At 42.5% G+C, this 17,308-nt stretch overlaps 1 protein-coding gene across 3 annotated transcripts in view; it reads right to left on the bottom strand.

Moving 5' to 3' along the window:
* Nucleotides 1-17,308, bottom strand: part of carmil1 (capping protein regulator and myosin 1 linker 1) — a 74,255-nt gene that overhangs the window by 10,851 nt on the left and 46,096 nt on the right. Inside the window, exons 25-39 of one of the 3 annotated variants that reach the window (XR_003928951.1) lie at nt 16,968-17,096; nt 15,620-15,742; nt 14,391-14,569; nt 14,182-14,269; nt 13,637-13,816; nt 12,523-12,589; nt 11,499-11,728; nt 11,266-11,381; nt 10,355-10,823; nt 9,932-9,974; nt 7,903-8,106; nt 6,942-7,073; nt 3,862-4,005; nt 760-2,117; nt 344-351 (exon numbers count right to left, since the gene is read on the bottom strand). Coding sequence is in view for 2 of the 3 variants with exons in the window: in XM_030063673.1 (XP_029919533.1) it covers nt 1,987-2,117; nt 3,862-4,005; nt 6,942-7,073; nt 7,903-8,106; nt 9,932-9,974; nt 10,355-10,823; nt 11,266-11,381; nt 11,499-11,728; nt 12,523-12,589; nt 13,637-13,816; nt 14,182-14,269; nt 14,391-14,569; nt 15,620-15,742; nt 16,968-17,096 (2,235 nt within the window). In the remaining variant the exon portion in view is untranslated. Of the gene's footprint in view, nt 1-280; nt 2,118-3,861; nt 4,006-6,941; nt 7,074-7,902; nt 8,107-9,931; nt 9,975-10,354; nt 10,824-11,265; nt 11,382-11,498; nt 11,729-12,522; nt 12,590-13,636; nt 13,817-14,181; nt 14,270-14,390; nt 14,570-15,619; nt 15,743-16,967; nt 17,097-17,308 lie in introns of those variants that run through there. The other 2 variants (XM_030063673.1, XM_030063674.1) reach the window with 2 other exon arrangements.

Raw genomic sequence — 17,308 nt, 5'->3', positions numbered from 1 at the left:
AAGAAAGAGAAGAAGGAGAAGAGCTACAGAGATGAAGCTGCTGAGTGCTTCACCCTCAGTGTATGTGTGTGTGTGTGTGTGTGTGTCCTCCAACGCCAGCAACTGGAGAGAAAATACAGTTTCAACAGAGAGAGAGAGAGAGAGAGAGAGAGGGAGGGGTGGACAAATGGAGGAAAAACAGACGGAGAAAAAGGAAATGAGCAGAGAGCAACAGAGGAGAGAGAAGAGGAGCTTGAGAGAGACCTTGAGCAGTAACAGTTTTTTTTTTTTTTTTTTATTAATCGGTTGAATCAAAAACAGTCGAATCACATTTACAGGCTGGTTCAGTTTGTACAGTTTAAACAATAAAACCTTTTTATTCTCTCAAATGAAAAACAAGAAACAAAATTATTCTCCCCAAGAAAATGAAAACCATCACCATGTCTTCTTTTTTTTTTTTTTTATGTAATTCAACAGATTTAACAGCACATGTTTACTTTATTTATTTCTTTGGGATAATAAACCTACAATGTGCCCCCGATATAAAATAAACCCAGAGTTACTGTACTGAGCTCTGATATAAAACCCATTAATTCTATAAACATATAAACCTGAAGGTTAACGCTGTGTGTGTGTTACATCAGGAAACAGCAGCGAGCGCGTGCACGCGCGGGGGGGTATTATTTATTTTTCTTTTCTTTAACCAGGAAATCGCTTGAGATAAAGTCATTTTTTCGAGGGTGACGAGGCCAAAACAGCGCGACATGATTAAAGTTAAACAGAGCAGGAAAAAAAATGATAAAAATGTTCATTAAAATGCCACGTGCGTTTACATTCGGCACCAGATTATGTCGTTTTAGCTCGACACATATCTGTGAGCTGCTCTGTTGGCAGAAATAATCTCACTGGTTGATTCAAATCTCAGTGGGCGGAGCCAAAGAGGCTCCTGCAAGTCAAACCGCAAAGAAGGGATTCTGGTCAAGACGTTAATAAAACAACAACAACGACTTTTATTAAGTAATTCGTTTTTTTATTCACATCACCATGGGGTTCATATTGACGTCTTGCTCTCCGTCCTTTAGTCTCCGCCCACTTGGGTTCAAGTCAACCAATGAGATGAGAGAAAAGTTTGCAGAACTAAAACAAACAATCATATCGGTCAGTTTTAACTTTTTAGATTGCTGGTGTTAAATAATTTCTTTTAAACTTATGCTATCACATTGGACCGCCTCCAACCCTCTTTAATACACTTTGGTATTGATAATAATAATAATAATAATAATAATAATCAAGGGCACATGGACATTTCTGGTACCAAGAAGTGCTCCCAAATCATCTGTATTTTCTAATTTGTGGACATTGCTTAATTTTCAACATGTGGAATTGAGGTTTCAAGGGACATTTTTAGCTCCAGGCTGTCCGCTGATATCTGGCAGGCCGGCTCATTTAACAGTAAAAACCGGCCAGCTCGTGGTAATTTGCCTCTGGGACAGATGTAAAAGCTAAAAGCTTGAGTTCAGACACATAAAAAACAAGTCAGACTGATTCTTGCCAGTGCTTTGGACTAATTTAGCTTTTTATAGCTGGATATGGATCTCTAATCGACCAGAGGCCATCTGCTCCGTCCTGTTAGGATCCTGCTGCAGCTGCTGACGGGGAAGATAATGGAGCCGCGGCGGCGGCGGCTCGGCCGGGCGGGCGGGACTCATCTGAAGTCGAGAGACTTCATGGACCGACGGCGTTAAAGACGTGGTTTGGAGGATGCCCCCTCACAGGACGGCGCCGAGAGCAAGTGCATTTTCCTCAGCGGGAAGTGAAGATTATCTCTGATCTGCTGCTGGGTTTGCAATCGCCCTCCGTTAAACGTTTCCCTGGAGACGGGACCAGCACGTGGAGGGAGCCAACAGAAATAGAAATGACCGGGAAGCAGGACTGAAGAGCCAAAGTGGAAGCAGGACAGCAGCAGCCGAGCGGGGTCGGCCCGGGTCACGCAGGGGTCGGCCCGGGTCACTCTGGGAGGACGCCGTCGCCGGATTCATCCTCAGATTTATCATCAGACTGCAGATCGGAGGGAGCGGCCGGGACGCCTTCCTCCCCCGCCGGGTTGAGATCTGAGTCTGCCACAGAGGGAGGCCTCACTGGAGAGAGAGAGAGAGAGAGAGAGAGAGAGAGAGAGAGAGAGAGAGAGAGAAAAGACATGAGACAGAGCAGGAAGGCAGGGAGAAAGAGGAAAAGGTCAACATCATTTAAAGCCACTTAAAGTCAAACAAACCAGAACTAAATCAAGTTTTTTTTTGGCTGTAAACACAGAAATCTGTATCTGCATCTGCAACTTTGACATTCTAATTTCAGAGGGTTCTGCTCTGCTATGGACCGAACGCCCTGCAGACATTTCAATCTCTTGTCTGTTTTCCACCATAAAGTTCCTCGGTCTGGCTCTTGGAGGAGGGTCAGGGGTCAAAGTGAGGACCCTCAGCTCCTGAACCGCTTGGTTTTAGAGAGGAGAGTCAAAATGAGACAGACGACGTGTGGTGTGTTTTTCTCTCAATTACTACACGAACCATCCTGATAAAATGATCTTTAAGTTTGCATTTGCAGTTGTTTGCTCCTGTGTTTTTTTTTAACACGGGGTGATACTTTCACATTGCAAACTAACATTTTATCTGCTTTATAGATGCAGAAACATTTTTTTCTGCACTTCTATGGACTGAACCCCCTGCTGACATTTCAATCTCGTTTTCCAAGAAGTTTCTCGGTCTCGCTCTTGGAAGACGGTTAAAGTGAGAACCCTAAGTTCTTGTCTTGAAAACCCTCGTTACGTTGGTGATTATTTACGGTTGCACTGCTGTGATGCTGCGTTTGCTTTCAGAGAGGAGGAGGTCAAAATGAGACGGACGACGGCAGAAACGCAGGAACAAACAGCTGGAGATCGACCGGCATGGCGTGCGGCTGCAAATGAAGACAAACGGTGTATTTTTCTCTCTGACGGTCCGAAGTGGACAATCCATCTCATGATCTTTAAATTTGTTTTTGCAGTTGTTCACTCTTTTTTCTTTTTAAAGAAGGGATGATACTTTTGCACAGCTTGCATCAAACTAAAATTGAACTAACACTCCTCCCTAAAGGCCCCTAACAGGAACTCGGTTGCACTGCAGGAAGGAAAACAGAAGGGTCCGCTTCCTCCGGTTCTTGAGGTGGAAAAGAGAGAACTGAGGTCATGGCATTTCACAGTTCTTAGCCTTTCGCAGTGTGAAATGCTTTGCTATCACAAAACAGTTCCCGGCCTCAGTAGAGGGGGGCGAGGTGTGACCACACACTCGTCTGTCCGCTGCCCCGCCCCGACTCACCTGCACTCACACCTGCACTTTGTCTGCTCTGGTCCAAACCATCTGTTTTCATATTTACCATTTCATATTTACCATCTGTATATTTCATATTGTTGATGTTTAAATATTTTACTGTATATAGTCTTTATTGTATATATTTTTGCATTTATTCTATTTAATTGATTTCTATTCAATTTTTTTTATTTATTTATTTATTTATTTATTCCATTGCTGCTGTAACATAAGAATTTCCCAGTTTGGGATCAAGAAAGTACTATCTATCTATCTATCTATCTATCTATCTATCTATCTATCCAAACTGTAGTGAACCTGCAGTCTGAGCTGTATTTTCTGACCTTTGTTTGAAGTTTGAGGTGAATCTGCTGGGTGTGCATCGTCACTCCAAGTGAACTTCTCTAAACTGGGGGTCTTAGTCCACTTCTAACTGAACTGTGATGCAGACCAGACGTGCAGAGAAAGTCTTTAATACTTTTCACTGCAGCTACTGGACTTCCAAACCCTGTTCTGGTCGAACCCTGCACGGGGGGAAACTGACCGTAGGCGGGGAGGGACTTGGCGCGCTCGCGTTCGTCCTCCTTGGCTGCAGGGTTGGCCGAACTCTTCAGGGACGACGAGCGTCTGCTGCCGGTGGCGGCGGGCTCGTCGGCGTCTCGGGGCGGCTCGAACACGCCGCCGTCTCCTGAAACCACAACAGAAAAAACACACACAATATACCAGCCAATAATAATGACATTTGTTTTTACTGTCATCGACAACTTGTGCGTCTAGAGAATCTGTTTCCCACCAGGAACCGACGCTGGGAATGAAGGATTCTGGGGGGACGTTTGAACAGGTGATGAGGTTTTGGGGGTTCAGCAGTGACGTGGCCATGAAACCCTGACCTGTTTTCCTCAGTTATGCAAGACACTGGATTTATGCAACACATTTCCAAATGCTCATTTAAAAAAAAAAAAAAAAAAAAACAATGAAAAATGACCTGTAAGTAGCAGCAGCAGCAGTAGATGTGCTGTTATAGAATAAAAAAAAAAAAAAAAAAGAATTACTTCAGTTCATTATAAAACATTCTGTTTGTCTTCTGAGGAGATTTAAATTTAATTTAGTTGGTTCAGGTTCTCAGATAAAATGTGCAGAGATGGAAACTTTAATGTCAAACGTTTTATTATCAAAATTAAACAGCCGTCATTGGTAAAATGTGACAGCTACTTTTACTGCAACACAAAGATACAGACAGCAGAGACTGGATTTCACAGAATGATAAACTTCAGATTCATATTTCCCCTAAAATGGTTTTGAAGTAGACTCTAATTGTGTATTTATTGCCTCAATTTTGTATTTATTTTTTATTGTAATTGACAGAGTAGCATTCTGTGTGGCAAATATTTCTTCATCACAGAATTATCCAGCTTTTGAAAATATGTTGTAAAAGCAGTAAGAATCCATCGTCCAGTTTTAATCACAAACTGAGTTTTTTTTTCCAAACAAGGCAGTTTTATTTTCAAATCAGTGAAAAAAAAATCTCTTCTTCAAAAGAGATCAGGACACAAAAGGAGAAAGGACCAAGCACAGCAGCACCTTCAGAGAAAGAAGGCATAAAATAAAATAAAATAAAATAAATTCCTGTTAGCACCGGTTACCCAGCGCTTACATCCCATCATCACGTCAAGAAGTTTGTCCTTGTGAAGAACTGAATAAAGGTTCATGTGATGTCGAGCCTCTTATCTCCTTGGAAGAAAAAATAAAGAAATGAATCACTGAGAGCGCCGCCTCTGTGATTACAGAGGAGAAACGTGGGTCCTTACAAAATAAAAGTCCCTGTGGACAATAATGATACAAGCCGACTGTTAAACTAAACCGAAGCCCACACACACACACACACACACACACAGCCGGTGGGTTGAACGTTAACGGAGCTCTTCTCCCTGTCAGGCTCGGGGTTCGCTGCGGAGGCGTCAAACACGCCCTCGTTAACGTTAATTACACGAGTTGTCGCCTTTTTAATTGAGCGTTGTCTTTTCAGCTCACGTGGAAAACTGACTCAGGCGAGTTCTGCCCTCAGAAATAAACATGCGGCCGCGTCACAGATCTCTTTTTGTGCCTTTTCCTCAGGGAATTAAACAGGAAGTGAAGGGCGTTAAAAGTTACATTTAAAAGAACAATTAAAGCCAGTGTGTTAAGGAAATATAATGAAATATGTTAGTTATGTTTGATTGTCATAATCGTTGTCATGAGGTATAGTAGCCTATATGTATATATATTAAAAAAAAAAAAAAAGGTTGTTTGAACGTTTGAATGGTATAAATTGAACTGGAACTCGGGAAAAAGAATGTGACTGTGTTGTGGCCGGCAGCTACTTTATTTTAATTTTGTTTATTTTGTTGTTGTTGTTGTTGCTGTTTTAATTTAAGTGCTTTGCAAATTGATTTTTTGGGATAAAGGGGCAGATTAAATAAGATTATTCTTCTTTCTGCTCCCTTTCATTCAAGATTTGGGAATGTTGTGTTTTCACTCTTTTTCATGTTTTTGTAACTCAGGATGATGGACAGTGGACTTTCCTGTTCAAATCAACACGGCAGGATTATATGTGTAACTTCACCAGGGATGCACCTAAACCCACATCCACGCTCAGCAAGTAACAAATAATAGCTGTCTGACAAATAAATGAACTTTTTTTTTCTAAACGTTCGGCTTTAGAATGACCTAAAAACAAGATTGATCTGGTCCATCAGTGATGAAACGATCAGTTCCCGGTCCAAAACAGCCCAGAGAAGGCTGATGACCTCCAATATGGCCGCCAAAGTTTGTGTTACATTATCTTCATACAGCTTTACACTTACGGGTCATTTATCACCCATTTGGAGTAGTAGTACAAAATCTTTATTTCCTTAAAAAGTATAAAAAGTAAATCAAAAATTTAAATGGGGGCAGTATCAAAAACAATATTTTTGAGGAATACCTGGAACATGAAAAGATGAAAAAATTCCATTGCAAAGATATGACAAAAAAAACAAAAACAACAACAACAAAAAAAAAAACACAGGTCATTTTGGAGCCACTTATGCATCTAAGGCTTATTTACAACCATTAAGTGCTAAAAATTCTTAGTTGCTAATTGCATACATTGTGTGCATAGAGATATATATATATATTTTTTTTTTTTCATTTAATATGTTTTGTGTTTTTTGTGCAGAAAGTACAGATGAACAAACTATTTTCTGATTGATTATACTGAAGTAGACATTATAATGAAATAGAGAATAGGGAGTAGGATTAAATAAGTTTTTACTTCTTGCTACTCCTTTTCGAGCATGTTAATGATGATAGATGCATTTTATTTTATTATTTTACTTTTTTTTTTTTTTTTACCTTTTTTGGACCCTTTAATTTACCTTTATTTAGTATTGACTATTATTATTTTGTCTTATTTGATTTTACCGCTGTTAGTACTGCTACTGGTAATTCTACTACTACTAGTAGTATTACTTTTACTACTACTAGTATTACCACTACCACTGCTGCTGTTACTGCTACATGTGCGTCTGCTGGTGAAAGTAAAACAAACTGAGCTCTATCTGATGTGGGAAGGTGACGTGAGAGGAAGGTCACTCAGATACAGACCGTCCGGCGGCGGCGGGGCGGCTGCAGGGCTGCTCTCTCTCTCCTGCTCGGACGGCGCCCTCTTCAGGCGAGGGGCGGGGAGCGGGCCTCTGGGCGACAGGCCGCCGGCCGGAGCCTCAGCAATCGAGTCGTCTGACGCACAAACAGAGACACAAACGTGAGAACGGGGCGGCTGCTTCAGAAACTTTCTGGAAGATTAAAGTCAGCCGTGATTTTTAACCTTGAGATGAACAAAGACCTCGACTGTGAAAGAGGCCAGAGATTCAATATCAAACTCTGCTGTGAATATTTCTTTTTGTGCTCTCTGTCTAAATCAAGGTTTTAAAAAACATCTGTGCATCATTTATCTCTTAGAATTCAACCAAGCAAGGAAAAGAGATCTGATTTATATTGCTCAGTATTGCTGGCAATATTCTGATTCCTTTACCATTTCTAATCCATAATCTTTCACTAATACCTTTGATTGGTATGGGATCAAAGTTCACTTCACTCTTTAAGAGACCGAACAAAACATATTTAATAATGTTTCTTGCCTTGTAAAATGTGAAAATCAATAATAAATTGCTGTGCATATAATGTGTAGAGTATCTGTCACCTACTTTTCTATACAGAAACTATTTATTCTCCGTAAAAATGTCCTGAAACAACAAATAAACTTCAGTTCAAATGAAATAAAATCTGAATCACTGACATCTCTCAGTAAAATGGGCAGCACCAGTACGCTACCAAGTCATTTTAATCTCATCTTCAGTTTTCAAATCTTGTTTTTCAAGGTCAAAAATTCTGCCACTGGGATCAGATAATCCCACTGGTTTCCAGCACTAGAATAATTTTCTTGACCCCAGTGGCTGCTCTGCCTCATCCTGCCTGGTTTCAACACATAAAATAATCCTCAAACAGGTGAAACTGCACTGGAAACAGGTGGGATTATCTCATGATGTCGCTGTCTCTGTTTGTGTACCGGTGCTGCAGCTGCTGCTCAGTCTGGGGCTGGAGGGGCCGGTGGGGCTGAGGGGCCCGGAGGTGCGGGGCCCCAGCGGGGGCTTGGTGCCCTGGGGCGGTGGGGGTTTGGGGCCCACGCTGGGCGGCTTGCTGCGGGGAGCCGGCTCCGGTCTGGAGTCGTCACCGTCCAGCGCTCCGGCCTGGCCGTCGGGCTGAGCTGCTGCTGAGGAGGCAGGAGTTACACAGCCATACAGAAACACAAGATGTTCACAGGCGCTGGGTTTCCATCCAAAATGTTTCGCATATTTTAAGCACGTTTTGTAAATTCTATTTAAGAAAATCCAAATTAATGGGGATTTCCATCAACTATCTTATGCAAATTATCCAGAAAAGTTCAGGTTAAGGTTTATATTGAGCCAAAAACCCCTCAGGTCCCTCTCAGGTCAGCGGTTCACAGAGCAGCGTCGTGTCGTGTTTGCTGTCTGACGGAGGAATCGCTCCCCGTCATGTGAATAAAGTGTTTCCATCTCCCGTTTAGCGCACTGGCTCTTTTTTGAAAAAGGCACAAAACACCTCAAGTGAGTGTAAAAACAGTTTTTGTGAAATTGAGAGAGTTTTTTTTTTCCCCAAATTTTGCTTTTTATTTCCACCAACCTTTCCTAATGTGGTACTTTAAAATGCGAATAAAAATACATCTCACTACCGGGGCTGCAGTTAACTATCATCTACACTGCCAGTAAACCTGTTGGTTCTTTTTTTTTTTTTTTTTTTTTTTGGGTTGACTGATTTAGAACATAACCTAATAAAGGCAAAGTCTGATGGGAAGTGACCAGAGTCCAAAGTGATGTCTTCAAATGTCTCCCTAAACAGTCAAAAAAACTCCACGTATTAATTTTCTGAAGACATGAACAGAGAAAACAGAGACAACCTGGAATCAGACGCTGGCTGATAAACGACTGAAACCATTAAAGGTCTGGTTTGGTTTTATCTCAGTTCCAAACTAGTCCAGTAATTTTAGGCCAAAATTGGGGTCAACCTAGGACAAATTGCAAGAGAAGCAAACTCAACTGATTTTGTATCCTCAGTTTGTCCTGAGTGAGGGAAAAAAAGTCCCAAGAAATCCCATTGGTGGAAAGTTTTGAAAATCACCTATTTATGATCACATATTACCAAAAAACACTGTTTTTAACACACAGGGGAAAGGGGTTCAACATTTATTTTCAGAAATCACTATAAAAATTCACAAGTTGATTACACACACAAAGACAAGAAAAAAAGTCAATTACAAGTTCTTTGAATTATTCTGTTTACACATGCATATCACACATTATCTGATTTGATATGTGCTAATAAGGAATATAAGGAATAAATGCCAGAAGAGACATTTAAACAATGAATTAAAAGGTTGCTATATATATAGTAACCTTGAATTAAAAGGTTACTATGTAACAGTGAATTAAAAGGTTACTATATATATATAGTAACCTTTTAATTCACTGTTTAAATATCTGTTCTGGCATTTATTCCTTATATTCCTTATTAGCGCATATCAAATCAGATGTGTGATATGCATGTGTAAACAGAATAATTCAAAGAACTTGTAATTTACTTTTTTTCTTGTCTTTGTGTGTGTAATCAACTTATGAATTTTTATAGTGATATCTGAAAGTAAAATTTTGAACCCTTTCCCCTGTGTGTTAAAAACAGTGTTTTTTGGTAATATGTGGTCATAAATAGGTGATTTTCAAAACTTTCCACCAATTGGATTTCCTGGGACTTTTTTTCCCTCACTCAGGACAAACTGAGGATACAAAATCAGTTGAGTTTGCTTCTCTTGCAATTTGTCCTAGGTTTTTTCATAAAATGACTGGACTAAACCTGAGGGGCTAAAATCGACTTAGACGGATCACTCATGTGAAACGTTCCCTCCTCGTCCTTCATCCTTGACATTCTGTTGTTTGATTTTAGCTTCAGTCGTTTCCTCAGGTGATGGATATGACGCACATCACACACAAAACACAACTCATGGTTCAAATGCGTCAACTCACCGGTGTCATCATCCGGCTTGTCCAGTGAGGACGACGACTCGGGCTGCAAACACAACAAAGGCTTTCAGTTGTTTATGTTTTTTTTTTTTTTTATCATCAGCAAAACACAGAAATTTATGCCTATTCAAGTTCTCCATCTACTATCTGGTTATTAAACATTATTTTCATGACCTTCCTGTCAGGAAAACTTGGGGAAACTGTGATTAGGAACGAGCGACATAAGTTATGAGTCACAACGTCCAGCTACATGCAAACTCACGTATACACTTTTTGATCGCAGGTGCTCGTCTTATTAGTATGTATCTGTGTTCTTTGTCGCTTTTATTCATGTCCTTAAACATTTTGTGATCAATCATTTTGGAAAAAGTCATTTACAAATTTAAGAAAACTTTAAATACGGCTGGACTGGGTGGAGCCGCTCACCTTGGCCATTTTCTCCTGCACGGCCTTCATCTCAGCCAGCAGGTCCATGCCCATGATGGGAACCCCAAAATGGCGGGGAACGTGAGGGTTCTCCTTCCTCTCCACCTTTTCCTCCTCCTCCTTCTCCTCCTCGCCTCCTGGCTCAGCGGCGCTCGTGGACGCCTCCGTCTCCGAATCGGCGTGGTCCTGAGACGGCGCCCTGTGGAGCTCCTGCGGGGGCTCGGCAGCCGGTTCGGGGCTTTTCGTCGCCACCCTGGGGGGCGTCGGCGTCGGCTCCTCTGTCACCGTGGTGACAGAAGAGGAAGGCGGGGCGGCGACGGAGGCGGGAGCGGGAGGCGTGATGGCGGCGGCTCCGTGGCTCTTCTCTGAGCGGGACGTCCGGGATTTGATGAGGTTGAGGAAGCCGCTCTTCCTGGATTCACGCTTCTTCTCCACGGCTTCCTGGCTGCTGGAGGAGCGAGCCGACCGTCTGAACACAGAACAGAACAGAAGAGAATAAAATACTTAATTTTATACACATGAAATGGAAATTTGTATTTGGTATTCCGACAACATTATATAAACACAGATAGACAATAAAATACGATGGAAAAATACTAGTAGCAGCAGTATTCATGTAAGAGATATATAATAGAATAAATTGTACAACAAATTAATTATACTTCATTCTTTCACTAAATAGATTTGACAATATCACAAAGATTTATTGCTTAAATTAAACAAAATGTACACAGAAATTACACAAACTCACCCATAAATCAAAAAAATAAATGAAAGGTTGAATGCCAGCTTTTATGGAAAAGTGTCAGATCGTTTATTCATTTTTACCTGTGGAAGCGTGAGCTATACAGGATGTTCTCTGTGTGTGTGTGTTTGTGTGTGTGTGTGTGTGTGTGAAGGCAGACTCTCACTTGAAACTGAGTTTAATGACTTTCTTGGAAAAGAACTCATCCAGGCCCTCGTCCAGCTTTCCCATGATGCCGTTCTGCTCCGCCTCCTGCGGCACCGAGACGGCGTCCGCCCGCCGCTGCGAAGCCGCCGGCGAGAAAGAGCAGAAAGTGAGACACACACACACACACGTCATCTTTAACGTGAACGACAACAGGAGGCAGGAGGTCAAAGGTCAGGCGGGTGTGGCACCTACAGGTGCTCGGCTGGGTCTGGTCCTCTTCCTGGGTTTGGGGCGGAGCTTGGTGTGATGCTCCAGCCTGGCGGTCTCGGCGGTGGGCAGCTCCAGCGGGGAAGGGGGAGGCGGCAGGTCGCCGAGATACGCCGACATCCTGTCCAATGGCTGTGCAGGAGGAGGGGGAGGAGGCGGGTCCTCCACATGGATGGGCACCTCCTCCAGCGCTTTGTCCAGGTCAAACTCCATCTCTGCTCCACAGACAGACAGACAGACAGGCAGACAGACAGACAGGCAGGCAGACAGACAGGCAGGCAGACAGACAGACAGACAGGCAGACAGACAGACAGACAGACAGACAGGCAGACAGACAGGCAGAGAGACAGACAGGCAGGCAGACAGACAGGCAGGCAGACAGACAGACAGACAGGCAGACAGACAGACAGACAGACAGACAGACAGGCAGACAGACAGACAGGCAGGCAGACAGACAGACAGGCAGGCAGACAGACAGACAGACAGGCAGACAGACAGGCAGACAGACAGACAGGCAGACAGACAGACAGGCAGGCAGACAGGCAGGCAGACAGACAGACAGGCAGACAGGCAGACAGGCAGCAGCAGTCAGGACGAGAGCTTCACTGTCACATGAACAAAAAGTGGCCTTCCTGCTGCATTCAAGGCCCACTGGAAAGTCAGAAATTCTAGAAAACCTGGTCCAGATTCCACCCGTTTCCAACTTTAATGAACTTGTTTCCCGAATCTGCCTCATTCTGCCTTGTTTCAACACATTTAGACTTTGTTTGAAAAGAAAAAAAAACGGATCTGTAACCGTGGATGTTTTTTGCAAGAGAAGTGGAATAATTTTGGCTGATAATGACCATAGAATTCAAATTAAAACTCATTTAGTTTCTGTGGTTATGACTCAATGACAGGCCACTCTAATCAATTAAATGATTTCTGATGCCGTCTGAAATGATGATAAATTAATTTATTATATGAATGAATAAGAAAATATAAAATATAAGTTCTCTGTGTCACTCACCGAACGCCACAGAAACCGGCCGCAGCATCCGCACCAAAATGCTCTTCCTCTTGGATTTGGGAGTCATCTGGAGAGCCGAGACACGACAGACAGATCGCTTTGATTTTGGCTTTATCTTATTTATTTGCACATGGACTCGTCCTGATTCTCAAAGGCGAAGGTTTTACGCCCTACACTTGAAGTTCCTCTTAACCTCTTCAGCTCTGTGGTCATCATCTCGTCAAGCTTTGATCCAACTCACAGAGCTTTATTTTGAAATTCTAGAGGAGAACCCAATCATGAGCTTCTAAACTTCAGGGAAATGAGTCTAAAATGAAGCACAGGACATGCAGATCTTTTCTATCTGATGTGATTCTGCAGCCATAAAACAGTGGCGTCTTTCTTTGAATATTTCCCTCAGTGTCAGAGTGATGGAGCTTCAACATTATAATAATATATAATAATACTCTGCAGTTTGATGTGCTGTGATTGGCTGCCGGCTCTAACGTGTACATATGCACTTCAGCTCCGTGATACACAAAACCTGAAATGTGTCTAACTGCCCTGTTATGATCACATTTTTGGCTTCCAGCTGCACGTGAAAGTGTGTGCACGCATTTTATATTTATGTTTGTCGAGAGAAACAAATCCAGCTGGTGTGTTGAAACCATATTTCCTGCATCATAACTTGGACCAGCACCAGATGTGGATGTCAACTGGCTGTTAGGAAAAAAATGGAGCATTTGTCTCTAGCTGCTTGGTCATAACATCCAAATCATGAGTGACTGTTTATCAAAAATCTAGTTTGTAAATGTCTTGTGAAAGCAGTCGTCCCGATTTTCACTTGTTTCAAGTGAAGATTTGCTTGAAACAAGTGAAAATTTGCTTGTTTCATTGGCAAAATTTGCCAGTGGAAAAACTGAAAATTCACTTGAAACAAGTGAAAATTAGTTTGAAACAAGTGAAAATTGTCTAAAAACAAGTTACTTCTGTGGTGATCATGTCTTATTTTAAGTGTAATGAGATATTTTGACTGGAAATAAGACATTTTGACTTGAAATAAGACAAATATTCTTTGTAAGATTTGGAGTTTTTGCAGTGTGTTTCTGCTGAAGTGTGTTTCCTGTTTTCCTACCACGCAGGCGTCCATGTCCTGCAGCCTGCGGTCCAGATCCTGGTCCAGCTCCTGCTCCTGGTCCTGCTCCTGGTTCTGGTTCTGGCTCTCGGGCTGCAGCACCGTCTCGTCCAGGACCTCGGCCTCCATCTGGGGCTCCTGACGCAGCAGCGGCTGGCCCTTCCTGATCAGATGCTCCGCCTGCAGACACAGGAAACAGTGGACGTAAAAAGTCTACACACCACTGTTAAAATGTTGTGATGTAAAAAAAAAAAAAAAAGAGACCAGGATGAATACCGTTCAAACTTTTTCCACCTTTATTGTGACCTATAACCTTTTAATTTGATTTAACATTTATTTAACCAGCTGAAGTCTCACTGAACACAGATGCTTTTTTCCTAACTCACTTTGGACTTCCAGAGTGAATAAACTGCATGATAGAAGTGCAAAAAAAAAACTTCAGTGTTCAAATATTTTTCTTCAAACAAGATAAAAAAGCAGAATTGCTAAAAAAAAAAAAAAAAAAAAAAATACAGAAAAAAGAGTAAAGAAGCAGAAACACCGACCAGAGTGTGCTGTGATCTGGACAGAGACTCCAGGATTTCGTCCACGATGCGATCGGACAGAAACGAGGCCATGCTGAGCTTCACCTCGCTGCAGAACACACAGCACAGAGAAAAAAACTGACTCTCAAACAGCTGGAATGACTGGACTGATGTGGTCTCACACACACACACACACACACACACACACACACACACGGGCGGCGTCACACCTGATCTTGTTGATGATGTCGACGCCGCTCTGCTCCAGCAGCGTGGCGGTGATGAAGCTGCGGGGGACGCTCATCCTGCCGGCGCTGGCCTGCAGCAGCTCCTGACGAAGGCCGCTGCTCCTCTTCATCACGTGAGGACACAGAGACTCTGCGGCCGACACCATGGACGCCAGCAACACCTGAGCAAGGCAGGGGGGCGGGGTTACAGCTTCAGCTTTCAACAACAACAACAACAACTACAGCCGACAACCACACCAACGTCAAGGTGTCAGGCGAGTTTCTGCTGCCGGACAAAAACCAAGAAGATGGTTGAAACAGCAACACAACTGGAAGACAGAAGGAGGAGAAAGAAAAAGAAAGTAAAAGTCAACCAGCTATCAGGTTGTTGTTTCAGACACTGATGGAGCTGGACTGGACCTCTTCACAGTTTTTTTTTTTTGTACTGGTCAGAGGGAACATGATAACATTATTATTGCCCTCTTAGTCCAGTCATTTTAGGCCGAAATTGGGGTCAACCTAGGACAAACTGCAAGAGAAGCAAACTCAACTGGTTTTGTATCCTCAGTTTGTCCTGAGTGAGGGGAAAAAAAGTCCCAAGAAATCCCATTGGTGGAAAGTTTTGAAAATCACCTCTATATGACCATATAACACCAAAAAACACTGTTTTTACCACACAGGGGAAAGGGCTTCAACATTTGACTTTCAGATATCACTATAAAAATTCACAAGTTGATTACACACACAAAGACAAGAAAAAAAGTCAATGACAAGTTCTTTGAATTATTCTGTTTACACATGCATATCACACATTATCTGATTTGATATGCGCTCACTCAGTTGAGTTTGCTTCTCTTGTAATTTGTCCGAGGTTTTTCATAAAATGACTGGTTCCCGCCTCAGACAACCATCAGCCAAAACTAAAAGATACAAATTCTCCTTCATACCCTCTGCCATCTCACAGGTAGCATCATCTTTAGGTCCCATTTTATTCAAGTATGCACTTTTTAAATTTTTTTTTTAATTATTTACTTATTTAATACTGATTTTATGTGACTGTCTACCTTGTGTGTCTAGAATTGAATTGAATTACTGAACCACCTCCTCAGAGGGTCCTGCCGCAGTGACGAGCCGCTGGACCCCTGAAGGTGCTTTATTTTCTGAGAGTGTGTGTTATGACCTGATCGGTAATTTGCAGCGGACTGCGGGGTGAAATCCCAGCGCCTCGGTACCTGCAGCTGCTCGTCCATGACCCGGGCCACCTCCCCTGCCATGGACTCCAGTTTGTCCTGGATGGCCCCGACGCACGGGCCCCGGCTCCCCCCGCTGCTCAGGTGGTACAGGTTGGGCAGCAGCTGAGGGGGTGAGCGAGGTGTGGAGACAGCAGGAGAGAGAGAGAGAGAGAGAGAGAAAGAGAGAGCCATGGTTACATTAACAGGCAGAGTCCACAGTGTGATGTTAGGAGGCTGGAAAAGAAATAAAAATAACAGCGAACAAGACGAAATTAGAGGAATCAGAGGAGGACAAAGAGGAAGCCGCGGGAGCCGGGATGTGATTCAGCGGGCGGACGGTGACATGAAGTTCATCTGGACGACGTGACGTTTAGAGATCTATTTCTGAGACAGTCAGAGGGGCCATATTTCAGATGTTTTTGCTGCCCCGTCACGTCCACAGGCGGTGATCAGGGTTACCTGGCCTGCTGTCTGAGACGTCTGACTTCCTGACCCCAAACTCTGCTGAGGAACAAAAACTGACCCAAAAATGACCAGGCAGTTTTATTATTATTATTATTATCATTATTATTATTGTTATTATTATTATTACTAAAGTATTTATAATGCTGGCAAATCATCTCTTTGCTTCCTGTGTTTGTTGGATCTCACTGACTAACCTACAGCTTGTTGAGTATTGCAGTTCCTCCTGGTGACCAGCAGAGGCCGACAGAGGTCACAGATCACACAGATCACACATGACTGAACTCTCTGAAACCTGAGCAAACCCAATTAATATCAAACACCCGAGGAAAAGGCAGTGGGTAACTTAACAAAAAAATGATAATAAATGAGCAAGAAAAGTTACAAGAAAATGTCCTGAAAATTAGCAAAAAAAAAAAAAAAGAAAATATTTTTTACTGTAACATAATTTTAAATATATTATATATTTATATTATACATTTAAATATATTATTATAATTATTATTGTTACAATTTTTTTATTATAATAGTGGACAGAAATTATTTTTTTCATTTTCTAATAATTTTCTATAATTTTTTTTCCATTATAGTTTTCAGGTCATTTTATTTCTTTCTCTGTTTTCCTTTATTTATTTATTTATTTATTTTTTTTTACAGGTCATTGACTTGTAGCCTCTGACTAATTTTTCTCATTTCTTGCTCACTGCCTTTTCTCCATGTTTCTCAGCGGGTTTGGAAGATGCTTCTGGAAGTGCGTTCAGACGCCTTTAAACACGGGACGTCCGCCCGGATCAGACCGGATTGGCCCGGATCGGCCCAGATCGGCCCGGATCGGCCCGGATCGGCCCGGCCTGCGGTCAGACAGCTCAGAGCGTCCGAGTCTCACCGTCTTGGAGTTCCTGGCGTCCTTCATCAGGTTCTCGGCCGTCCTCATGTCCTCCTGCACCGAGTCCGTCTCCGAGAACCTCAGAGAGTTCAGGTGGTCCTGCACCTTCACGCAGATCTGGTCCATCATCTGAGGACGGGCAGCAGAGGTCACACAGGGTCAGAGGTCACACAGGGTCAGAGGTCACACAGGGTCAGAGGTCACACAGGGTCAGACAGTAAGACTGCAATTGTTACACTACAACCTCCTGTAAATACATCCCATTCATTTCCCATTCATCCATTCATTTTTTTATTTCATGTTCTTTTTTCCTGTTTCCTATTTATTATATTACAACACAC

Source organism: Myripristis murdjan, chromosome 11 (genome assembly GCF_902150065.1).
Source record: "Myripristis murdjan chromosome 11, fMyrMur1.1, whole genome shotgun sequence".
NCBI lineage: Eukaryota > Metazoa > Chordata > Actinopteri > Holocentriformes > Holocentridae > Myripristis > Myripristis murdjan.
Note: the sequence above shows the minus strand (reverse complement) of the source record. Positions and strands in the feature narration are given on the sequence as shown.